Below are 25,220 nucleotides of genomic sequence, written 5' to 3'. Positions count from 1 at the left end.
TGGCCTATTTGTGTTGGCGGGTTGTCGAGACTCTAGCATTAGCGTTGGTCGGGACCTGCTTCTTATTCGTTGTTTTGGCGACGACCGTCGACCGAAGACCCAGGTACACAGTGTACACCGGTGTACACTCCTAGCCTCCGAGATGTCGGTCGGGAGATTTTGTTGATGTATGCTTGGGCTACTTATGCATATCCCGATAGTCAAGTCAGATTTAGGCATATCTTCGGCGCATTTTCCGTCGGTCGCAACTCGCAACGCGGGATTTGCCGATAAAAACTACCGCGCGTTCAGCGGTTTTGATGATCTACTGTACATCCAGCTCCAATTCCATCTCGAATCGGCAATATTGACGACCGGTGGCGGAGGAGGCCGCGCCGCACAAGAGCAGAGCTGACGGTCCCGGACGGTTGACCATCCCTGAGAAGAAGGACGTGCGTGCTGCGCAGTTCCCGGAAAGGTAGCCATGCCCGAAGTTAGCCTCAAACCCTCGATCAGTTTAATCAGCGTAGCAGAGCCTTGTTGCTAAGTTCGAAGCAAAATCTAAGCAAGAACGGGCTGGTAAAGAGCCAAAGATCCTCGAGTTGTATAGTCGGTTAGACGAGAGAACAGCAACGAAGGACCGTTTCCCAAAGAGTCAAGGAGCGCGAGGTGCCCACTGCACCACCCACAACGCCTGACCCAGGCTCCAGCGCTCGAGAGTGCTCACGACGAGAGCCCGAACTTCCGAAGATGGGCCCTCCCGCTCTAGCGCTATGGGCCATGAACTCCGGTTGGACAGACGAGGCCCAATCTTGCATGTCAAGAACGGGAGACAGCGGCAGCAAGAATCTTTGGAGCACAGCATGCTAGCCCTACACCGAACGAGTCATGGTGGAAAGGGGGACACAGCTCTTCATTTTGTCAACCCATATTCCAGAGTCAGTTCCCAAAGGTCGGAGTACCAGAAATGACGGGAAAACGGGCGGTTGGCGGGTGGGGTCAAGGTCAAAACCCAGAGTACACAACCAGTGTCACCAGTGGCCTATGCGAGTCAGGCTGTGAAGATCGGAAGCGGAACCGAGGCAGGTTCCAGGATCCGATTGCGGGTGGAGTGTCGGATCTCTACTCCGTACGGTGTAGGGCAACAGGAGATCTCCCACTCCGTTCCGGATTAATTAGGCCCAGACAGACAGACATTGAGGGCTGAAGCAAAGAAGGGGTTCCCACGCTGCAGTCCTGGGCGATGTATGGCGCCTTTTAGGCCTCACGGTTTGGCCTGTCTCGGGCGTTGGATTTTAGTGCATCTGGCGAATTTCGCTCCTCATGACGCGAGCATCCCGAGTGGTCCCTCCTTTGTATTTTGTATCCCTGGTTAACCACGTGGGAGAGAAGATCTACATGGTAGTACCTACGTCGTACTTGCGAAGTTGTGAGCCATGAAAGACAGGCGAAAAGGACATCTCACCTGGCACGACTTTGCAACGTCCTTCAGTACGTTACCGATAGCCATGCTGAGTTGCTGACGCTGTCAGGTAGTTAATAATATCAATCTGACCTTCCGCAGAGAACACTGAAGTGATTTCTCGTATTCTCCATCCGCATGCCGTAATACGGAGAAGCAGCAGCCTGTGACGTTACTTTAATCTTCAACCCGTCTTTGACTCTTCGTCTAAAGTCCCCTCGGTCCGGTCTCAGCCCAGTGGAGCTCAGGCCGATTATTGAATCCTGTCCAATGACAAGAAGAAGCACAGCTTGCACGCTGAAGGGCTCAACTAAGGTGCAGGCCAGGAGCTGATCTGGATTTGTTGTCAACTTGTTATTAGCCAAGGTTTAGCGCTGAGTGGTGGATCGCTTATGCGAGACTGGTAACTAGTTCGTTATCGAGCAAGCTGGATTGCGAATTGACGCCGGTCCCTTGCGTATGGAAGTATATGAATATACGGGGCATAAATCATCACATGTTGATGGTTCTTGAGTAATCATGCCAATACCGAAGAGTATACGGTGTCGGAGTTCATGGTCCAATTTGTTCGCATTGTTCCTCTCTCTTCATATGCAAGATGACTGCCCCTGGTGTTGGCGAACAACACAAAACACGTGCAATTATTCGTCGGCCATTCATGAGGATGGGTTCGAGCTTGAAGTGACGGCCTCGTCTGCCGTCTGATCACAGTCTCATGCCCATTTTGTGCGGGGAACACGGCATACCCAAATTAGCCTGGCTCCTGGACCAGTAAGAATATGTCTATTTTGTCATTCCGAGGATGAACCGGTGTTTCGACTAACAACGATCATGGAGTGACCTGACAAGGATGATCCTGGTAGGGTGCCGTCGTTGGCTTCGTGTCTGGAAAGGCTCCCTGTAAGTTTTGCAATAGTCCGATGCAAGCGATGACGGTCGCTTCGTTCCGCATCGGTTAGGCAGGGGGGAAACGAAACCAATGGGTCGAGAAAATAACGGATTTGAAGTTGAGCTTGCACATGGCATCTCTGTTGCCCACTAAGACGAGTGAAGTGGGCGGGTTTACCCCATAACGGAATCGACTGGTTCGGGAGAAGTTTTCCGCCGCACCTAAAAAAAGAGAGCGGGACCCACTGGGCAAGTGCTCCCCGAGCTTTTTTTGGCATGGAAATGATGGAATGATGTGAGATTGAGATTTGTGGACGGTGGAGATACCTGACGGCTGCTTCATGTTTGATGCAACCCAAATTTGAGGAGATTGCTGTAAGCTAGCTCATACAGGGAGGAGCATCGAAGCCCAAGTCAACACTAAGGTTCGAGAGCGTGGGATTGCGTTTCGCATCCATCGCAAAGTCACATCCAGCAACCAGCGTCAGCCACCCAGAGATCAGATCACCAAAAGGATGTCACTCGTGGAAGCTGACTGGCTACAGCGTAGACAAGCCAACGCGTCAAGAAAAGAACCTTCGGCTAGTTGCTTGGTTGACACCGCCACAAGCACGAGGCAAAGGCCCTTGGACCGACCGAACGGGCCACTAAAATTAACGTTATTTCATTAAGATCTTCCCATGGACATTGCATGGCGACAGTTTAACACCCAATGCGGATGTTTTTAGCGAACGATCCGAACGTGGCGACACAGCGGTCGACGGTGATGGTTCGGAAAAAATCCGGATAATTTGCGCGGAAGCCAAAGGGAGAGGTTCCAGCGGCTCCAGCAACACCATTTGGGACGATTATTGGGGGTCTGGGTCCGGGGACCAGCCTCGGGCTCCAGCTCAGTCAATCGTCTCCGGTTTGGGTGGACTTTTGCCTGCCCTCCATCAGGATTCCTGTGTCGTCACTCGTCACCGTCGTTGCTTCTTTCTTTTGATGGTTCACTTCCATGTGGTCCGTCCAATTGCCAGCCGAGGGAAGGATTCCGAGGACGATCGTCAATAATCAGGCCTCCTCTGCTGAAGCCTTGTGGGATTTGATTCGCTTATCAGAGTGCAAACTCCATATCTCCTGCTTGACTCCGCCGTCTACCAGTCGACCTGCCCATCGACCCTGTCTAGTGTTCAAACTTTGCGGCCAATAGTGGATAAGAGCAGTCCGAATGGATGTACAGATCGAGAATTTCGGCCGAGCACTCGGAGGGAAGAACAAGGAAGATCGATCGGTGGAGAGGAAAGAGATTAAGAGTTGCGGCGGGTTCGCACCTGTCGAGATGAAGATGACGCCGGAAGTCCGAATCAAGCCACACAAGATGGGGTGCAGGGAAATAAGGTAAACCCGGCAAGTCAACGTGGGAACCTTACCTTAGCTATTTTTAAGTTTGACTTCCACTCCTTCTCGGCAAAGGAGATGAGCAGCTTGCCGTTGCATTCCACTTGAGGTCAGAGTAGGAGTGGGAGAGCAGCCCCGCCCCAGATGTTCGTTCATATGAGCATTCGTCACAGACAGTGGGATTGAATTGAGCCCTGGCTATTGCCGAATCCCAGCGCCACTCGAGGCTGTTGTTCACCCGATCAATACTCAATAGTACCGCCGCTACCAAAGCTTCTAGAAAGTGTATCTCCTCCCGTTGTTTGTGGGACGGCGGTGGACCAAGGTAACCGACTGGAACGAAAGCTCAACGAACGACAGACAGGCTGAATTCCAGGGACCTCGGAGACACTGCCACCGCCGATCTCGGGATGTGCCTAACTTTGCTGAGAGGTCTGATCTCGAGCAATCAACCAAGAATGATGAGGGGATTGTGACCCAGCGAACTATAGGCCCCAACTGACGAGTGCTCATGACAACAAGCGCAAGCCACCTCCCCGACGGCCTGGAAATTGGAAATTTGCCTCGAATCTCGTGAAGGAGCCGGGCAAATCCCACGAAGCATACGTTTGCGCCCCAGATTCGCAATCACAAGAGATCTAGTTCGGAATTCGACTCGGTATTGCATTCAACGAGCGAGCAGACTGGCGGAGAAGTAAACGCATCTCCACAGCAAATTGCTGACTGGAATTCTGCAGACTGCAGCACCTCCACCCACTGCCACATCTCGTCGAATCCTCGATCTGGTATGGCTGCGAGCCGGTGTTTCATGTCCAGCGGCCCAGCCCATACATTCCTGGCAACCGGGGCCAGCCGAGAACTGTCGCAGAGGTTTCCTGGACCTTGGAAGGTTGGGAAGACCCTGACGAGAGTCGCTGGTTGATTGGGCTGTGGAACAGATACTAAAAAGCCCAGTTTGCAGGTGCAGAATTGTACATGCGAATGATGATGATAGTAATAATGGCCATCATTCTGGGCGGATGGATGGAAGGGTGTTTGGTAGAGCGTATCCGTAGAGTCGAGTCCTTCGGCAGTCGTCACGAGGCTTCTTGCAATTCTCAGCCTGGACGATTAATTTGCCCTTTTCGCATGAACTGGCGGCCTCCATCCTGGATAAGCATCGAGAAAGCTTTGGCTGGTTCTCGGGCTGAGCGTTTCAAACCCGCCTGCATCCTCGTCAGTGATTCCGTGAATGTAGTCCCGATTCTTATTATTCCTTCTGCCATCTGATCGCTTCCTATAAGCACCCATCCATCCATCCTCCTTTCCCCCGTCGCTGTCATCGCCGCCTCTCCTCCGTCTCGTTTTTTGCTTCTCTCTCCATATTCTTCTCTCTTTGCCCCCTGCTTCCCTCTTCCCGTCTCCCATTCGCCCTTCATATTCGCCTCCTCTCGCACCCCTCCCCGTCTTCCCTCTAACCCCCAATTCCTATAATTAAGGAACCCGCCCAAATCCTTCCTCCCCCCTCCCCGTCTCGGGGACTGACCCTTCCATCACCTAAGATTACCCGTGGTTCTCTTTCTCTGGAACCCCGTCAGCGGATTCGTGCGTCGGGTGTATGGCCTCAAGCCTTCAACGGCCTCGTCAAACCATTTCCCAATCCGCCCACCTGGACAAGCCTCAGTCCCACCCTTCGCCATTGCCAATGCGACTGGTGTTTGCCCCAACTTTAATTACCGGGGAGGCCCTTGCTGCTGTTCAGGTCTACGCTCCGATCTCGAGGGAGATTCCGATTTGCTCTTAATCGCTATTCTTGTCTTTTCTTTGGGTCTTCCTGCCTTGTGGCCCGGCCCCTGCGTTTGACTGCCACCCACGAGCAAGAGGTGTGCCGTCCTTTTCTTCGGGTGGACTCCCCGCTTCTCCCTCATTCTTCCATTCTGTCGCTGTCGTTATTTTACTTCTTTTTTTTTTTTATTTTGGTGGTATTCACCACTAGTTGCGGGTCGGGAAGACACCCAACGCTCACTCTGCGCGCTGTCCCTCCTATGCGGCTGCTTTTAGATCATCGATATGCAGCCGCATTACTCCCGCCCGTGGACTAACCAGAACACCCAAGGCGCTCCTTATGAGCTGCCTCCGGTGCACTCGGTTACGTCCTCGGCGCCCTTTCAGCCAGCCCTGCAGCCGGGCGCTTTTCTCTCTACTCCGTCGTCGAGGCCCAGCACTGGGATGCCAATGTCTCACATCCTACAACCACCTCCCGCAGCGCCACCTGCGGCAACCTACGCTCCTTATGACTCGAGCGTTTCTCCCTCAGAGGGGGGAGTGTCTCTCGCGGATGCGCCGACTAATGGCTCCGGACTAGGCGGGGGGTTCTTGCGCCATAGTGGACTGGGACAGCACCAGCAGCCATTACAGCAGAAGAGGGCGTATAGGCAACGGAGAAAGGACCCAAGCTGTGATGCGTGCCGCGAGCGCAAGGTCAAGGTACTTTTAAGACGTCGTTGTTCCTCCATTTTTGGGCTGTGTAATCTAACTGCTCTCTTCTAGTGTGATGCATCCGAGTCTACTAGTTGTACGGAATGCACCAACCGCAAGGTTCGATGTCAGTTCACTAAGGAGACTAACAGACGCATGTCATCTATCAAGTTCGTGCCTTCTCATCCATTGCCTGAAGGAAACCCGCCATTCTGATGAAAGTATAGACAAGTCCAGGATCTAGAGAAGCAGCTTTGGTCGACTAGGCAACAGCTCCAGCAACTACGGTCCGGAATGAGGTCGGATAACCTGATGGATCTTGACAGTGATGGAGCAGGGCAACTTCAACTGAATTTACCCGATATAGGCTATCGACCGCCGCGTCGGCCAAGGGTTCCCATTTCTCATGATCTTTCTCATGCAAGAGCGAATCTACGACGCTATGGACGAGGCATTTGGAAAGCGCCCACGCCTTACCGCCAGTCGGACTCGAAATCGATATTAACCACAGATCCTCCTTCCCTTCCGGCGCAAGACGTTGCTCACCATCTTCTTGCGCAATACCATGCCAATATCCACACTACGCTTCCAGTTATCCATTGGCCGACGTTCCTGAAAGAATACGAGGATGTTTATCGCCGAGGGACGCTACTAGGAGTTACTCGCGAATGGGCAGCTGTGTTATTTGGGGTATTCGCCTGTGGTTCCTTGCATACCTCTGACCCAGGCCGAGAAGAAAGGGGCAAGGATTTTGTGAGGACGTCTTGCGGAGTGATCGATGTTTGGCAGGACAATTTCACGTTGGATCAGGCGCGGGCCGCCCTGCTGGCTAGCATATTCCTTTACGAGGTCAACTCGAAATCGGCTAGCTGGGTGTGGAATGGTTCCGCCGTAAAGGTTGCTCAGGAGATTGGATTACACCTCGAGTCAGGTCCGTGGCCAGTGCTTGAAGGCGAAATGCGCAAGCGCGTGTGGTGGGGAATGTATACATGGGATAGGTTTGTGGCCTTCGAAGCTTTCTAGATTTGATTCATGATGCTCATTATTCACCAGGATCATGGCGTTGGAAATGGGCAAACCTGTTCTAATAAATGATCAAGACTGCGACATTGGTCTCCCCAGCCTCATTGACGAGCACTCTATCTCGGAAGCCGGTGGCGTGTCTGAAAGCCAAGAGACCACACCGTTATTAGCGACCATACATGTTGTGCGGTCAATTGGCCAGCTGACTCGTATTCTGAGAAGCACAGCAATCGGCTCGGCCAGCCTTGATACCTTTGAGCGACACTTCAATGCCTGCCTAGCCATCTTCCCCGAGCAATATCAGCCGAACTCCGACCAGTACATTGAACCTCGATCTCTAACTCCAATTATCTACCTCCAAAACGCGCGTCTTATGCTTCATCGCCACAATATATCCCCATTCTGCCCCCCTGAGGTCAGGTCCTCCGCGCTCGACTATTGTGTCTCCGTGTCCCAGGATACCGCGCGCCTACTGTCACGATGCATGCGACCCTCGCCAGTCACAGGAACTACAGATTGGCGCTCCCTACTTGCGGTGTCCGGGTCAGCGGTGTTGTGCGCCCACCTCTGGCGTTGTACACTTCTATTACTCTTCCGTCAAGAATACGACGCAGCTATGGTATGCGTCCAGGCAAGCTCGGCAATGAGGGAATCGCGCACTATCAATGCGCCATGCGGTCGGAATATTTCGTTCTTCCTGACGTCCTTGTTAGAACGACTTCAACGCAACGACTTTATAGATCTTGACGGGGATGAGGAAATGATGGCTTATGTCTCGGGAGATATGCAGGGGACTAGCCATGGAAGCTGGGTGTGGGAGGGCAGTGAGACCGAGGCTCAATTAGAGTTGACTTCCCCATCAAGCAACCCAGCTCATCCCGGTGCGGGGGATAGCAAGCCACCGGAGGAGCCAAATGACTGGGAAGGATGGGATTGGATTGAACAGACAGTCCAATATCTTCTTGTGGAAAAAGAACAGCGACAGCAAAAAGAAGCCCAAAACCTTCGACCGCCGACAGAGGCGTCATATCACGGCAGCGAATCCACGACTGGGAGCCCCGACTCGGTTCCTCCCCAGCCGAGTACAACACACTCGCGCATGACAATCGCAAGCATTATATGAATGTGCGGTTCTTTTTTATTCGCCTTCAAATGTCCAGTTTTGGCATCTACTCTACAGGACTAGAGTGGAGCCCCGGCGTTATGGGGGCGAGATGATATCTTCTTCGCGTTCCGGCTTCTATAGCCTTTCAATTTTGGCATTCCCATTCGCACTGATATGATTTACGTTATGATACCTGCTTGGATTCTTCTTCTTGTTGTACATCCTGATGTTTTTTAGACGCTGTATATAGCTTCACCATCTTGGAATAATACTTTACAGGCCGAAGCAACGGAAAAGGTTTCGCAGGCCCTTCATCATTTACATTGCATATTCATGTTCATATAATTTAAAAAGACCAATTAGATGGTAGAAGATAATGTAGTCTAGTCGTACAATCAAATTAGGTCTCCAGGTTGATACTCCGCCCGAACCGCGCGTACAAGGCGACCTTCAACTGTTGCATCTCATCCCGCAGATCACCTAGCGTCTCCTCCAACTTGGTGACTTCAGAGTCAATCTGTTCCGTTGAAGAGGCAAGAAGGCCCTGCGCTTCTTCTAGCGGGAGTTGGACGAACGCGTCGCCGATTTTGTATCTGCGGGAATCAGCTTGAAGTTCAAAGTAACAAAACATTCGCTGGAAGGTGACTTACGGGACTAGTTCGTCTTCATCGGCAAGCTCTAGCTCTGTTGAGATTTCTTCTAGATCCTCTTTATCTTTCTATGGAGATGAGAAAGGCGGTTGTTAGCTTGTTTCTTTCTTCTTCCCCTGACTGAGTCGGACATAACGGGGGGATTGCGGGGGAGGGGGAGGGGGAGGAGGGGAAAAGAAATGAATAAATAAGATAAAAATGCCAAAGGTAAAGACTGCGAGGGTAAGTGAGTACCTGCTTCCCCTTCAGATTCTCATTGAGGACCGTCTCGCGCTGGTGAAGACGACTGAAGCGGTTGATCTTTTCTTGGTCCTCGCGGCGGACTTCGGTGTCTTCTGAGCTGCCGATTGTGGCCTCGTCTTCTTTTGAGAGCTGGAATCGAGTCAGTTGAGCTGATGGGTGCATTGGGGAGGTTAGGAACAGACCATATGCTGGCGCATCATTTTGCCTGATTTTTGGTTATTTATTGGAGAAGGGAATCAATCAATCGGTATGGAATTGTGAGGATATTTTGGTGTTTGTGAGGTGAGGGTGGTCTGTGCGGGGCTTTGGACGGTGGTTGTGTATGGTGTCGTCGGTGAGAGTCTAGAGGGCTATCCTGGTGAATGATATATTTATATAGATGCAACGATATCGAATAACTGGCAGTCTATTTCAGCTTAATTAATTTAATCCCAATCACCGCGTGCTGTCGAGTTTGGTTGCTGATACTGTCCTCGACTCGGAGAAACTGAAGGCCGACGCGGTGTCTGTGTTGGTTAAGTAATGAAGCAGGCGACACTCGCAGCTCCAGCTTCGTCCTGAGCTAATCCTAGACATCCATATCCACCCATCCCTTCGTTTAGATGTCTAGTTGAGCCGCCGCCTCTTTTTTAGATCACCGGTCCCTACTTTGTCATCTGCCTGCCCTGCTGCCCAGGCCGTTCGATCACCGCCCAAACACCGCACGGCGTCAACGTCACCGGTTTCTCACAGGCCACGGGAGCTCCTAAACCGCCTCTGTTTCCGACTCTTCCCCCCTTTCTATCTATTCGCATACACCCCGAGCTTCTCCCCAGTCTGTACATTCTTTCAATCATGCGGGTACTCTCTTCTGCCGTCGTCACCGCGGCTTCTCTTCTTCCCGGCCTCGTGTCGGCCATCAACTTTGATTGCGAACACATCAAAAAAGACAACTACAAATACGACCTGAGTCCGCTCGGCGGAGTCCACGAGCTATATCATGCCGAGAAAGTCGACGGATCCATCCTTAACACAACATACGTCTTGAACGTGTGCAATATTCTCGGGGGCGCAGCAATCCGTGGCAACTTGAATTGCGGCAGGTCAAGGAATAGTATGGATCAACCCGGAACCCGAAAGAAAATCACAGAAAACACGTATACATATAAGGGCATGATAGCTAACTCTATTACTCTAGTTTGCGGATTCGAATATACGTACGAGGACGGCAACCCGACGAGTAGTCGCACGTTTCCTATCGTTGGGCTTGAACCCATGGGCGGAGGCGAGAAGGACGTGGAGATCACACGGTTAAAGACGGATGATTCAGAGGTGGAGGGACTCCGTGTTAAGCTGACCGGGGGTCATTATTCGAATGGTGAGAAGAAGAAAAAGGATGCAGGTGCGGTTATCGAGTTTATCTGTGACCCTGCCCTATCGGGGTTGGAGGGTCTCGGCGAGGAGGAACCGAAACGTTTGATCCGCGCGCGAGCAGAGGATGAAGATGGGGACGGCGAGGGGGACGGCGAGGGGAATGACGATGGTGAGGACGATGGTCCTATCAATAACGGAACGGTCCCTGGTCGCAGTCTGCAGTTCAAGAGCTTTGGGAAGGCCGATGATGACACTTACGTGCTGAACTTGAACTGGAGGACGCGCTACGCTTGTGACAATTACCTTGAAGAACGTGGATCGAGCTCGAGTCACTGGGGTTTCTTCACCTGGTTGATTGTCATGTATTTCCCCCCTCTCCAAACGTACAACTATCCCAGCTGACTTCTTTCTAGTTTCTTCCTCTGCGCTGCGGCATACCTCATCTTCGGCTCGTGGCTCAACTATAACCGTTACGGAGCCCGTGGCTGGGACCTTCTTCCGCACGGCGACACGATCCGGGACGTTCCCTATCTCTTCCAGGACTGGCTGCGGCGGGTAGTCAACACATTTCAGGGATCTGGATCAAGGGGTGGATACAGCGCTGTATAAACTATTACACTTGTTTTTGCCTTTGCTTGTTTGCCTGTTGTGATATATTCAAGGAGCATTTGTGCCAGAATTACCCAGTTTGTGGCGGCTGGTTCAGTTCGGTTCGGTTTCTTTCTCTGTACGATGGAATGAATGACTTTTGGTCTTGGTTTTCTTTTCCTTGGCTTGCTGCTGCTATTGGACGAGCTGATATATACCTCAGTAGGAGAGTGTATGCACTATGCAATCAATTTCGTATATGTACCCATATGCGTCCACTACTACCTTCGATCACTCGGCCGGTGTTGCGGATCTACAAGGCACAAAAGTACTCCCACCCACCCCGGTTCCGCTCTCTCTCGGTCCTGAATCCTGAATCCTGAATCCTGGAATTGGGAGTTGATCAAATGAACGATTACTTCCTTCGGACTAGGTAGGTAGGCTAGCTCGCAGCTGGATACATTCTCCCTCCATTCAGAAACGCACGATTGCAAACAACTCGAAGGAGAAAGTGAAAGAAAGAAGAAAAAGAAAAAAGAAAAACGCTCATCAGATGGAATCATGCAGCCTCACAGGCCAATGCTCGGCTCAAAATTGCGTGATCCAGGACTAATATCACGACATTCCCAGAAAATTCCTCCTTAACTGGGATCAATTTCCAATTTCTTTCTCGTCATCGCCCCTTCAAAAAACAAAAAGACCCCCACGGCGCTTGCCTCAGCTTGCCTCAGCTTGCTTGCTTGCCTGCCTACATACTTTTGCCTTCATCCACCCATCCCATCAAGGTGTGGATTCCGGCGAGACAAAGGCATGCACAGCTCGGCCGAGTGTAGCCGGGCGACACTATACAACACTATACCTTCATGGTAAACTGCTTGAGGAATAGGTAGTCCTCCATGGTTGCGTCGACGGTCTTCCGGATCAGGGCGGCGCCTTCGTCTCCGTACTTTTCGCGCCACTCGGCGTCGAACTCTGCTTCGGACTTAGGCGCACGGGGCTATTGAGTTTTTTGATCAGCTGGACTCTCCTTACTTTTTTTTTGCCGTTGTCTTGTTGTATCACGGGCTGGTTTCTTTTTCTTGTATGCTTGCTAACTTGTCCCTACCCTATCCTTTCCCTGCCCTCCTAGGCAGACTGTGCATGGATGGCAAGTAGGCCCGGTCTAGTCCGTCCCAGTTCGGGCAAGGTAAGGGTAAGGTAGGGCATGCAACAAAACTAAAAAAGAAGGGGCAGAAAGGAGCCACTTACGTGTGACCTCGCAGTCAATCCCCTCGAATCAATCGCATCATTGTGGAACCCCTTCCACTTTTCAAACGCTTCTCTCGCGTGCTCATGGTCACTTTCGTTGTCCCAGTTGAGCATTGCCTCGGTATACGGGATGCCGACGCTGCGGCAGAATGCCTCCATCATGGGAGCCGGGCTATCAAGCATCTCGTCCGCATCGACGACGCAAATCTCCACACCGACATTTGCGCTCGGGCTTGATACAGGCTTATGCTTTGCGCCGCCGCTCTTTGAGTTGGAAAGGATCTCGTCGGCGTCTGTCTCGCGCGTGGCAATGTGAGGCCCCACCAGGCCCTCGTGGTGCAGGTACTCGAGGAACCGACGCATCTCGTCGTACCCGGCCTCGGCGGGGTCGTAGTAGGTGAATCCTGTTGTGGCGTCTAGCGGCGGGATCGTGCAGCGGTAGTACGAAGGCACGCTGTAGTGTGGGTCGCGGATGAGGAAAGCAAAGTGGAAGCTTTGCAGGATTTCCTTCGGTATCACCGTGGGATTGCCTGGCTCTGCGGCTGTAGGGTAGGGGTAGGGAGCACTGTCCTGCTTCTTTCCACTACTGCTGCCATTTACCTCATCGGCAGGGTGGCCGTTGGCTACGGAGGATTCGGTTCCGTTCATGCCAACGGCCGCTTGGAAGTCAGGGTTGGCGGTTTCGGTACCAACGCCGCGCTTGATCCTGTTGAGAGAGGGAGCAATACTGGCAGGTTTGGCGTGTGGCGGCAGGAGATAGTGGAGGATATCTTTGATGAAGATTCTCTTGCCCTGGATTTTCATATCGTTAACTTAAGTGCGACGCCGGACGGTAAAGTGGATAAGGTTGGGAAGTACCTCGTTCTCCCGCCCCTCGCGCTCAATCCTATCGAGGATAGTCCGATACGTTGAGTCGCTGAATCCACTCTCCAGACGGCCCTGCTCGTCGGCCTCATACCGATCTGAGAGCCGCTCTGGACCGTAGTAGAATGCGTCGCCAAAAGGCTCGTGGATACATTGGATTGTATCACGCTGGGTCATGAAGACCTGACCAATGAGAAGTTAGTATTTTTAAACTTCAGGTATTTAGGTAGGTGAGAGGAAAAATACCCGTTCAAAAGCTGTCGAGCAAGCCCGGGGATGGGTCGCAACGAAGATAGGTTTCTGCTGAGACATGATGCAGTTTCGGATCCGAATAGATATGACCGGATGAGATGGTTGCTGGGAATCTTCACTATCTACCAGGGAATTTCACCGCCGGCGAAGCTACAGATTTTTTGATATACTGTGGGCCCTGGCGAGTCCTGTCGCAAGTGACGCGGGGATTTTCTTTCCAAGTGTGCAGGAAGCAGAGTAGAGGAGTAGTGCAGAATGAAAATCACCAACTTGGACGTCACAGGTGAAGTGGACGGCCAAGGTAGGATAGTTAGGATAGATAGAGTAGTCTTGGATGACTGAAGACAAAGATAGTCAGGAGCTGATGGAGAGGAGTCAGGAATGTGATGAATTTATACCTGTGGTCGTGAGGCTTGCAGGAACTTGAAGAGCGTGGGTAAAGGAGGTACGGACGATATCGCCAGATCGAAAGGCTGCCACTTGGATGCGGTTTTTTTTCTCTCTTTGAGTTCGACCGTCCGAGCCAAACCGGATGGGAACAAATAAAATAAAATAAAATAACTATAATGATGAGGCAACGATGGAGCCGAGGGCCAGGCAGCTGAGGAATAACAGATCGAGCTGCAGCATCGGTGGTTTCAACCAGAACTCTACGAAATCTACTTTGCGGTGGTACGGCGGACTCCGTCATGGTCCAGGGCAGGGCCTCGATGCAGTCGCTATCAGTGGTTGATGCTCAACCCACTCCTTGCTGCTGCTCAGCGAACGGCCCAGCATGGGCCGTAGGGCGATGGCGCCAACTGTCACCTATATTCGCCATAGATAGGGATCATCTATCTTGTTATCAGGGTCCTGATAATGATCTATATAGATTCTAGCTCTTCAGAGCTTCGCTTCAAAACTTCAACCACCTTCTTCTGACTTCCCAAGGGTGAGCCCTCTGAGGCTCCCAGTGCGAGGAAGCCCCTCGTGTTGCCACGGACAGGATTATGATCTACAGTTGCTTCTCCGCTCTGTTTCCCTTGTCATTGGAAGATATCAAGGCTTGGACGGGGGCAGAGGTGTTCGGCGTGTTCCTGGCCATCCCGGCCAAGCTGAGGGGGGTTGCGGAGGGGCGAGATTTCGAGTCCGTCTCCCGCACTACAAGTGAGACGAGAGGCAACGGCGGTACAGTGGAAAAAAACCTCGGAAGTTAGCCTCGGAGAGAGTGGACATTGAGGATACCGAACGGGAAGGACTCGTCCATGGTCGTGAAGCGGAGTGGTTGAAGGTGTTCACAATCCCTGTCGCCACAGACGTTCGAGGCATCTTGTGAGTTCCCACACTTGACGTCATGAGACGGAGAAATCAGGACGGATTACGGGTGAGAAAGAGGAGAAGGGGGAGGAGAAGCAGCAGCCGGACACCTCGTGGACACGGAGAATCTCTGGGAGTTGTGATAGCAGGAGCATATTGTACTTGTACAGGTTGTGGACAGTAGTTGCCGGCCATATCTGATATGCCCGTTTAAAGCCACTCAGCTTTTCCTCAGCTCGCGGATGGGCCTGGGAGGCTGCGACCGGGGAGGGACCATTGGGACCTTCGTGGGCCAATCTGCGTGCTGCTTTTCCATGTCATGCGTCGTGGGGTGCTCTGCTGCCCAATTATGCATCCCCGTTTCTAACGTGGGGTTTCAATGGGCTATAATTATCGTGCTATAACTTAGTCTGGGGACGGCGCCCTGCGACTGGCGGAAGATGGGACCAGGGAATCCAACTTAGGATTGTCTCGATCTGTGCATGGATGGAGGACCGATCCTCTCTCCGGATCACACTTACGGGCTGCGTTCAGGCAACCGAAGGATTCGTAAATTAGGTAACAGTTTAGCGACGCTCAAGCGAGATCGAGACGGTGGGTAATGCAGCCGTTTAGCTGGTCGAGAAACTCCTTACTTTGCGCGATCTCTGTACTTTGTAGCACACCGCCTGGCTCACACCGCCCAGCGGCCCGGCAGAACTAGGGTTTCTGGGCAGTGTGCTCTCGAGTTTCAAAAGGATCTTTGCGGTCTCCATCCATATAAGGAATGGAATGCCTCTCAATGAGCTGCTTACCGGCAAGCCCCGATGACTCTCTCCTGACCGCTGTGCTGTTTTCAATGCTACCACTTTGACTATTCCCTCGTTCACTATATTCCGTCCCCCATGGAGCAACACGAGCAACTCCAACAACCCCAGCAGCCTCAAACTCCCCATCAGCCAGTCGCAGATCCACCTGTGCCTGTACCGGGTGAGAATCCATCGCTGGACTACCCGCCACTGCCTGCACCCCCAGATGCCCTATACCGCACAGAGACCGAGGCGGTGCAGGCGGTCAAGACCTTTGCCCAAGACCACCATTATGCGGTGATCACAAAGCGCACCAACAAGGGCCGCGAGGGCAAAGTTGAGGCAATTTACCTGACCTGTGACCAGGGCCAGATATACCGCTCGACAGCGAAAGAGCGCCAACGGGAGCCGTCGCGACGGAATGGCTGTCCGTTTAGTATACGGATCAGCCATCACAAAATCGACAACCTGTGGCATGTCAAAGTCCGCGATGCCGCTCACAATCATGGCCCGTCGCTGCCTGGCTCACATCCTTCAATTCGCCGTGAGGAGATCGCACAAAAGACCCAATACATAAAGGCCCTTCTTGACATCAATATGCCCCCAAGCCAGATTCTTAAGCAACTGCGACATGTGGATCCCACCACGGTCATCCAGATTCGCGATATCTACAACCTCCGCCATCGTCTCTATCAAGGAAAGTCACCTGTTCCAGCAGTGGTTATCTCTGAATTCAAGGCCTCTACGATAAAGAAACGCCGCAGCCGAGCAAGCCCCGATAACCAGTCATCTGGGGAGGCTTCGACGTCTGGAGCTTTAGAGGAGAGTACTGTGATTAATCAAGGAGTCACTACTCCTGTCCATGTCCCTATCCCTGTCAGTGGGGTCCCAGTGACCCAGGGCATGCACAACCCAGAACAACTCTTGCTTAACACAACCATGTTCTGAAATTCTAGTATAGGCGTTTTCGGTCGGATTTAGCGCTAGGGAAATACCAATTTGAGATAAAGCTTGTCGGAGGCTTTGATAAGATAATGGACGGGAATGCTTGTTTACTGCCGCTTTGACCACTCACATTGTCCCGCTGGTTCCGTGTCACGTGACCGGATTCGAGATTGTTCTGGAAGGCGGTGGAACCTTGGAGTGTCGTCATGGTGCTGCGTGAGACTTTGGGCGCCCTCTTGAAGCATCCTTTTCCTCCAGGCTTTTTGTGCACTGATTTGTTTTGTTCTTGCGTATATAAAATCACCCTCTTGTACTCGACATTCTGGATTTCTCCCGTTGTAATCACACAATCTCTATTGCTCAATTTCGACTCCCACCTACTCTTCCTTTCCTCTCCTCGGAGGTTTTCATCTCCCCCCACCTTACATCATGAACACCGACAATTACACAGACAAGGCCAACAATGCCATACAAAGAGCTGTTGATCTTGTTGAAAAACACTCAAATGCAGAACTTGCTCCCCTTCATATCGCGGTTGCTCTTCTTGACCCTTCAACAGACGACGAGGATGAAGGGCCCTCAGCCCATCCCTCCCACGGGAGCTCGAACTCCCCGCTCTTCTGTCAAGTCGTCGAACGTGCGCATGGCGATATGCAACTCCTTACCCGCGCGCTCATGAAACGACTCGTTAGACTCACCTCTCAAACCCCTCCCCCTGAGAAGCCCACCCTTTCTCCGGCCTGCCGAAAAGTCCTTATCAACGCTGCCGAATTGTCCAAGACACAAAAGGATAGCTATGTTGCTGTGGACCATTTGATCCAGGCTGTTTGTCAGGACCCACAAGTCCAGGCTTCTCTCAAAGACGCCAACATTCCGGATGTCAAGTTCATCGATACTGCCATTCAGGAAATTCGAGGAACAAGGCGGGTCGACTCGAAAACGGCGGATGCGGACAGCGAGGCCGAAAATCTCAAGAAATTCACAATTGATATGACAGCCCTAGCTCGAGAGGGTAAAATCGATCCAGTAATTGGTCGAGAAGAGGAGATCCGTCGTGTGATCCGTATTCTCAGTCGAAGAACGAAGAATAACCCTGTCCTCATCGGTGAACCCGGTGTGGGTAAGACCACGATTGTCGAGGGATTAGCCCGTCGAATTGTCAATGCAGATATCCCAGCCAGTCTTTCCCAGTGCAAGCTCCTTTCACTCGATGTGGGCTCCCTTGTCGCCGGAAGCAAATACCGTGGCGAGTTCGAAGAAAGACTGAAGGGTGTCCTCAAAGAAATTGAAGACTCCAAAGAAACCATTGTCTTGTTCGTGGATGAAATCCATCTTCTCATGGGCGCAGGTGCAAGTGGTGAAGGTGGAATGGATGCCGCCAACTTGCTGAAACCCATGCTTGCTCGCGGACAGCTCCACTGTATTGGTGCTACGACGCTCGGCGAATATCGCAAGTATATCGAGAAGGATGCTGCATTCGAGCGACGATTTCAGCAGGTTCTTGTCAAAGAGCCATCCATCTCAGAGACCATCTCAATTCTACGTGGCTTGAAGGAGAAATATGAAATTCACCACGGCAGTGTTCAGATTCTAGATGCCGCAATCGTCGCCGCAGCTACTCTAGCTGCCCGGTATCTCACGGCTCGCCGGCTCCCTGACTCGGCCGTTGACCTCATTGACGAGGCCGCTGCCGCCGTCAGGGTCGCGCGCGAGTCCGAACCAGAGGCTCTCGACAACCTCGAGCGCAAGCACCGACAACTCGAAATCGAAATCCACGCTCTCAAGCGCGAAAAGGACGATGCTTCGAAAGCTCGCCTCCAGGCCGCTCAACAAGAGGAGGCCAATGTTATGGAGGAATTACGGCCGATGCGCGAGAAGTACGATAGCGAAAAGAAACGCAACAAGGCCATTCAGGAAGCTAAAACAAAACTTGATGGCATGAAAGTAAAGCTAGACAATGCTGAACGAAGCGGCAACACCGAAAAGGCCGCCGAACTGAAGTATGGAGGTATTCCTGATCTCCAGCTGCATATCGAAGCGTTGGAGAAAAACAAGGCGAAGGCCGATGAAGAGCGACGCAACCGACAAGGCGAGGCTGGAGAGCCTTTGCTAGCTGATGAAGTTGGGCCTGATCAGATCAATGAGATCGTCGCCAAATGGACGGGAATTCCTGTGACAAGACTGAAAACCACCGAAAAGGACAAGCTATTGCACATGGAGAAGTACCTGGGCAAAATTGTTGTCGGCCAGAAAGAAGCTGTGGGATCTGTCTCAAATGCCATCCGTCTGCAACGGTCGGGCCTCAGCAACCCCAATTCGCCTCCAAGCTTCTTGTTTTGCGGTCCGTCTGGTACAGGTAAAACACTGCTTACCAAGGCTTTGGCAGAGTTCCTTTTCGATGACCCTAGGGCTATGATTCGATTCGACATGTCTGAGTACCAGGAGCGACACTCATTGAGTCGCATGATTGGTGCACCTCCAGGCTACGTTGGACACGATGCAGGTGGCCAGCTGACCGAGTCTCTTCGGCGCCGACCATTCTCCATCCTCCTGTTTGATGAAGTCGAGAAGGCAGCCAAGGAGGTACTCACCGTCCTCCTCCAGCTTATGGACGATGGTCGCATCACCGACGGCCAGGGTAGAATTGTCGACGCCCGCAACTGTATTGTGGTCATGACGTCCAACCTCGGCGCTGAATACCTCGCGCGCCCAACCACAAAAGACGGAAAGATTGACCCTCAAACCCGTGAACTAGTAATGGGCGCTCTCCGCAACTGGTTCCTTCCTGAGTTCCTCAACCGAATTTCTAGCACGGTCATCTTCAACCGTCTCACGAAGAAAGAAATCCGCAGGATTGTCGACCTCCGCCTTAGCGAGGTCCAAGACCGCCTCGAGCAAAACAGCCGCAATGTCACAATTCAATGCACCGAAGAAGTCAAAGACTACCTCGGCGAATCTGGCTACTCGCCTGCTTACGGCGCTCGTCCACTGGGACGCATCATCGAGCGCGAGGTCCTCAATCGCCTTGCAGTCCTCATACTGCGCGGAAACATCCAAGATGGCGAAGTCGCTCGGGTGGTTATGCGCGACGGCCGCATCGACGTCCTTCCCAACCACGAAGTCGCCCTCGATGAAGATCTGGACATGACAGACGAGGACGACTTTGATGCTATGGCCGAGATGGAGGATAACAGTGGCGACATGGACTTGTATGATTAAACATACAAGAAAAGTCTTTTACGCGCGACATTCACGACTTACGAGTTTATGTTTTTTTCCTCAGCTGGCGCTTTTAATATTCTTATTCTTTTAGCGGCATTTTGTTCTTACTGCTAGGTGACGCTTTTCTGTCTCTTCGGACTGTATATATTGTATGTTCATATGCTCATGTACAGAGACTGAATCTACTCTAGATTTCCTAACATTTCTCATACAAGTGTTCGGGTGAAATCTGCCTACTTCAAGTTAGTTAATATACATACAATACAAATATATAGAACTTGATAACAAAACCTTTTATTCGTAAACTAGTTCAATATCAGTAGCAGCACTACTCTACCATTTAAACGTCTGGAATCGACTGCATGTGGTGAATGATTAGGGTTCGTCACATTGAGTGAGAAACATCTATATATATATTACCGGGATGCTACTTAGTGCTTAGTAGGTATAACTATTACGTAGCTATGTTCTTTGGCCGACGTGCATATTATATATAATTTACTACTTATGCTATACCTAGGGACCATCTATCTATAATTTTGAATACAGACAGACTTCATAATAGATGCCGGGTACCGCAAGCCCCAGTTTTGGGCTACCAGACGCGCAGGATGTATACAGGGTATAGATCCCTTACCTAGTATGTAGCAAGTCACCTATACCTAATCGGGATAACGGACAAGAATTCTAGTGGAAAGGAAACAGTACATAAGTAGGATATCCATACGATTTAGATGGCGTTTTTAACCACTGATAAGTAATGGTATGGACCCCATTGACACCAGCCAACTAGCGACGAACTGGTAGTGGCATGGCCATGAGTTCGGGACAAATCCTCGAACTCAAGCATTGACTTCAGTAAAGTCTGTGTAGCAAAGTATGTATTCCCGTTTCCCACCCCGCTGACCGTATCCCGATGTAGTTTCGCCTGCAGGGGCTGTGAGTGGTCTTAATGCTAGAATAAGTAGTCTAAACCGCTAGCGCTAGAATCGAGTCAGAGATCTGAGAATTGTCTCGTCAGATCCAAGACGAGCATGGCTGGCAGTTGGGACTGGGAGAGTAGGGAGAACTCGGACTCGTCACTCGCAAATGATACCGAGGTAAGTAATCGAGAGAACCGCAGGGGAAAAAAAAAGAAAAAAGAAAATAGAAATAACGTCCTCCCACACTCTCGGCTCCAGCCTCCGTCGAATCCGCTGTCGAGTGTCGGCCTGTCGCCCGCCGATCGGCCACCCGAGAGCATCAGCATCAGTGTAGCATGATCGGCTTGGGGCCTGGCGATCTTCGGGGCGAATGCTGAATACCTTGCTTCAGGTACTGATTATCTTTCTGCTGGACTCCGAACCAAGAAGCGCGTCGCAATGTCGGTGGAGGCCCAAGAGAATAAGTGACTAGTGACTAGTGAGGGGCGAGGACCGCGAGGTTGGTTCGGCTGCAACAATAACATATGAATATCAGAGTCTGGTCCATGGGCTGGGGAATGATGTTCAACACCGAACCGGGGGAACAGAGGCGCATCCATTCCAGATATGGTTGGAGGTTCAGGGCCGGTGGGGAGGCAGAACAGATGGTTCCATGGGATGAAATTTGGCCAAGTGCAAGCGTTGAAATGTCGACACTGCCTTCTCCTGTCACTGTCAACCCGTTGCAGTGGGTACTTGGAGCCGACGGGAAAATCAGGTCTAGTTTAGACTCCTACCAAGGAAATCAAGAAATCAAGAAATCAAAAAATCAGAAATCGTGCTTGTGAGACCGAGAAAACGTGGGAGACTGGGATTGTCCCGTCCTGCCTTTTTCTTTTTCTGGTCGAAATGCGAACACTACGGTCTGCAGCCCGCGATAAAAAATCCAAGATCATCATTGTACATTGTCGATCATGCAGTTGGGCGGCTGGTCCTGCAGCTGGGCTGAAGCGCTGAACACTTGTCGCCTCACCCGTCTCCACTCTGCGGTCACATCTATCATTTATGGTTCTGGAAGGGTTCTATCGCCTCAGGTTCGGGGGAATGGAAGTTGTACTTAGCGCCGCAATTCTTACGTGCATAAAAAAATACAGTTGTTGCAGATATTAGTGTTTCCTGTGGTATTCAAGACAATACTGCTGTACGGTAAGGTTATGCAATGAAGAATAGAATGGCTGGCCGGGAGATCTGCGTAGTCAGCGCCAGGCATGCCCGATTGGGTAACTGTAGAGACGATTCCATGGTTGCGGACTGGAGAAGCAGATCATCGGTGAGGGATTTATTTTTGTAGTGGCGGTTGGTTCAGATATATCCATATCAAGTGCATTGAATAAAGTGGGTTGAAAAGTCATTATCAGCATGCCTCCAACTCCGATATAGTACTGTCTAGGGCATTAAGTCTAGTCATTATTACATGGGGAAGAAAAGAAGCCAAATAATTATATACATAACGAATGGAAAGCTTTTGTTTCAGCGCTTCAAGGCTGCGGCTGATGGTTGTAGTCTGGCGGCCGAGTCTCCCGCGTTACTTCGATGGTGACATCTTGTCGAATCTGTAGGGCTCGTTCAGAGCCATCATCGCTCGGCTCGTGAGTGTCTGTCTGATGGAGGCTAATGTCCGTTGCATCTTTATGGGGGGTAACAACGACGCTTCGATCGTAGGCACTCATTGGGTAGTGATGATCTCCTGAGCGAAGGTGGCTGTTTGGCCCGTAGTGCTTGTAGCCAGAGGGGTTGTTGCTGTACCAGGCGCCTGACCGGTAGCGGTTGTTGGTGCCTCGTTTGGAACCACCTGTCCAGCTCTTGAGGGCCGGGAAGACGTCGCGGAGAAGGGACCAGATGAGGGGGAGGTTGGTGACGAGGATGGCCACGGTGGTTTCGCGGAAGTACCAGTTCATGTAGACGTATGAGATTAGGGCTGGGACCAGACAGTAGACCTTTGTGAGGATGGCGGCGACGATGACGAAGATCCCCATCCCGAAGATGACCAGGAGGATCAGCTTCTGCTTTAGAGGGACACGGACTTGCACCAGTAGTGGGAGCCCGATCAGAAGCATGGCGATATCACCCGTAATTGCTATGCATCCTTGAACGATCTCGTAGTATTGGAAGGTTGAGCATTGGGCTGCAGTATGGTTAGCTGCATGGACAAGAAATGTAGATGAACAAGAAACTGACCATTCGGAGTAGGCACAGCCCAGTAGTTCGATAAAGGCCTGCAGATGAGGAACAGGGACAACTCGACTGCAACAAATCCAAGTGCAACGTAGATGGCTAGGTAGTTGACCCATTTTCTTTGAGGCAATCCCTCTCTAAAGCCAAAGTTAGATACCAGGTCTTACAAGAACCGGTACAGGAATGGGGAACATACGTGATGCGAGAGTAGATAATCAGCATGCATGCCTTCATTGCCCAGATAGCGAGGACAAAGGCATGCTCTGAGACAAAGACCCATTTACTCCCCTTGACCCTCTCCTCATATATCTCAGGTGTCAGATTCGCAATATCCTCATCCGTCATAAGATTCGACCCTCCGCCTGAAGCAACCGAATTGAGAGCGACGCATAGAATGGTGTACCAAATGACTGCAAACACCATCACATAGTCGTCCGATTGAAGGTTTCTGATGCCGAGACGCCGTATACGTGCTGTGCTGCAGCGTGTGTTAGTATCAGGTGAAACCCACAATAGCGTCAAGACGAGAACACCTACAATCGCAGCACGACACCAAGCATTCCAACAGCGTAGAGTGTCCATGTCTCTCGAGCAAAGGCCCGGCCATACTCGGCGCCCAAGCTCGACATTCTCTCTTGGTGTAACCTGCAAACACAAGGAGGCCGGGTCAGTTGGTGTGACAGCACTTCCACAAAGAAGTAAAGTACAGGGGGGTGGGAAGGATTTATATGAGATGAACGTACATGGAGGGCAATCGGAATTATACCGTAGACGCAGTCAGCATCCGGGCGGGGTGTCCAACAAAAAGCCGCGGAACAATCAGGTACCAGGATCAACCCAGTACCCTGGTTGCGAGGAGCTAGGAACGCCTTGGGGAATGACTCGGAATAGTCCCTGCAGTGCAGAAAAACATGCGCGGTGATAGCACTAAAAATTGGCAGGAGAAGCAAAAAAGAACACGGAGGGAAATCAATCACAGATCCCATGCAGAGAACCAGAGCGAGGGAGGATGCATTCCCCAATAATAGTAGCGCCTCCCACGTACCTCCAGGAACAAACTTTGGTTCATGGTGCAACTTGACTGGACGCAGGCGGGTTGAGCAACTGTCCACTGGGCGTCAAGAATTGGAAGTCAAAGCAGGCCTCTGATGGTACACTGCGACCAAAGCTGGCGGTGGAGAGCAGGCTGGACGAGTTTCCCATTGGATGATAGCAGAGACCGAGGAGAGGCACCCCACGATTGATGGCGAGGTGTTGCCATCGGGCCTCGAAGAGATGGACCAAAATATAATTTAATTGATTGGCCGATAAGAGAGCGGGTCCGACTGGATCTCCCGAGGCCACTAATTTAGCCAAACCTTAATCTGTGCTGCTTCTGGAACGGGAAAGGGCAGCCCAGAACTGAACTCGCTCTGGCACTGACAGAAGGAGCACCGATCGACTGTTCATCTTTCTTTCTTGGCCGTCGAAGCGATTGAGCCGATCTTCGTGCCCAGTCACGTCAAACTGTATTTCCTTCTGGGCACGAGCCTGCCAAACTGAAGAAAGTTGGCACTCCAAAACTCTGGCGGAGATGAATTAACCCGGACTCAAGCCACCGGAACTCTTGCCCGTTTGTTGACGGAGAGATACAGGGATATTCAGACTTTTTACTAATTAACCTGGAGCAGCCTTGACGGGCTGCCCGAGATGTGTCTGGAACCCCGGCACATCGCCCGCCGTCAGTGGTTGGTCTCGTGTCTTGGGAAGTGGGATGGAGCATCCACCACCCCGGGTGGATCGGCCAGCCATCGTGCACAGCGCAGGCTCAGCATGTTTATCTGCATCGTGGCTTCACCAGGGTGGACCAGCGGAGGATGGTTGCTTTTTTCTTTCTTTTTCCTTTTTCGCCTCGATCAAGATCTCGAAGCAACGTCGAACCTCTGAGCGAGAGCCACTCGGATTTTCTCCCATTGTATCGGATTCAGGGCAAGTGTTTGATTCTTCGAATCAAAGTTCAGCCCAGGAGCAGGACTGCAACCTGGTTCCATCACCAGTACCCGTCGGCTATTTCCCAGGAGGTCCTTGTTCCAGGAATCAACTTTCTCTCCAGTGCCTTTTGGCCGAGATGTCATACCACCTGCCAAAACAGCAATGCCCGATCCCTGTCCCTAATATGCCTTGGTAGATTAAACCGAATTCCGCCGCCGTCTCCTAAACAACCGGCGAGATTAGATGAAGGGGAAGGGTTCCATGGTTTCCATGCGGTCTTGTTACGTGTTTCCGTGTCCATCATGTAACGGAACCTTTACGGTTGAGCTGCGATTGGGTGTTTCGACCGGCGAATAGTATGCCGCCTTG

The 25,220-nt window shown here is 51.6% G+C and overlaps 6 protein-coding genes across 6 annotated transcripts; 3 read left to right on the top strand and 3 right to left on the bottom strand.

Annotated features, from left to right (window-relative positions):
* Nucleotides 1-5,758: 5,758 nt before the first annotated feature.
* On the top strand, nt 5,759-8,312 carry ASPVEDRAFT_78803 (transcription factor domain-containing protein; the record flags this gene model as incomplete). Its single annotated transcript, XM_040816605.1, has 4 exons — nt 5,759-6,175; nt 6,239-6,336; nt 6,394-7,164; nt 7,220-8,312. 4 exons carry the CDS (start codon nt 5,759-5,761, stop codon nt 8,310-8,312), a joined length of 2,379 nt encoding a protein of 792 aa, XP_040662825.1.
* A 191-nt stretch (nt 8,313-8,503) lies between these two features.
* On the bottom strand, nt 8,504-9,704 carry ASPVEDRAFT_267770 (tubulin-binding prefolding complex subunit GIM3). Its single transcript, XM_040809945.1, has 4 exons — nt 9,370-9,704; nt 9,179-9,316; nt 8,945-9,012; nt 8,504-8,887 (listed from the first exon to the last, which is right to left on the bottom strand). The coding sequence occupies exons 1-4, from the start codon at nt 9,385-9,387 to the stop codon at nt 8,695-8,697; spliced, it is 417 nt and encodes a 138-aa protein (XP_040662824.1). The 5' UTR covers nt 9,388-9,704; the 3' UTR covers nt 8,504-8,694.
* Nucleotides 9,705-10,021: 317 nt separating this feature from the next.
* ASPVEDRAFT_119560 (autophagy-related protein 27) lies at nt 10,022-11,149 on the top strand (the record flags this gene model as incomplete). Its single annotated transcript, XM_040805712.1, has 3 exons — nt 10,022-10,280; nt 10,365-10,902; nt 10,954-11,149. 3 exons carry the CDS (start codon nt 10,022-10,024, stop codon nt 11,147-11,149), a joined length of 993 nt encoding a protein of 330 aa, XP_040662823.1.
* An 832-nt stretch (nt 11,150-11,981) lies between these two features.
* ASPVEDRAFT_49122 (uncharacterized protein) lies at nt 11,982-13,552 on the bottom strand (the record flags this gene model as incomplete). Its single annotated transcript, XM_040814122.1, has 4 exons — nt 11,982-12,125; nt 12,377-13,168; nt 13,235-13,423; nt 13,487-13,552. 4 exons carry the CDS (start codon nt 13,550-13,552, stop codon nt 11,982-11,984), a joined length of 1,191 nt encoding a protein of 396 aa, XP_040662822.1.
* Nucleotides 13,553-16,950: 3,398 nt separating this feature from the next.
* Nucleotides 16,951-19,740, top strand: ASPVEDRAFT_119951 (ATP-dependent Clp protease ATP-binding subunit; the record flags this gene model as incomplete). Its single annotated transcript, XM_040805755.1, has 1 exon — nt 16,951-19,740. One exon carries the CDS (start codon nt 16,951-16,953, stop codon nt 19,738-19,740), a length of 2,790 nt encoding a protein of 929 aa, XP_040662821.1.
* A 2,443-nt stretch (nt 19,741-22,183) lies between these two features.
* On the bottom strand, nt 22,184-23,509 carry ASPVEDRAFT_78797 (uncharacterized protein; the record flags this gene model as incomplete). The annotated part of the gene is made up of 4 exons (XM_040816604.1): nt 22,184-22,830; nt 22,884-23,017; nt 23,077-23,358; nt 23,418-23,509. 4 exons carry the CDS (start codon nt 23,507-23,509, stop codon nt 22,184-22,186), a joined length of 1,155 nt encoding a protein of 384 aa, XP_040662820.1.
* Nucleotides 23,510-25,220: the final 1,711 nt, after the last annotated feature.

This window comes from Aspergillus versicolor, assembly GCF_001890125.1.
Source record: "Aspergillus versicolor CBS 583.65 unplaced genomic scaffold ASPVEscaffold_1, whole genome shotgun sequence".
Taxonomy (NCBI): Eukaryota; Fungi; Ascomycota; class Eurotiomycetes; order Eurotiales; family Aspergillaceae; genus Aspergillus; species Aspergillus versicolor.
Note: the sequence above shows the minus strand (reverse complement) of the source record. Positions and strands in the feature narration are given on the sequence as shown.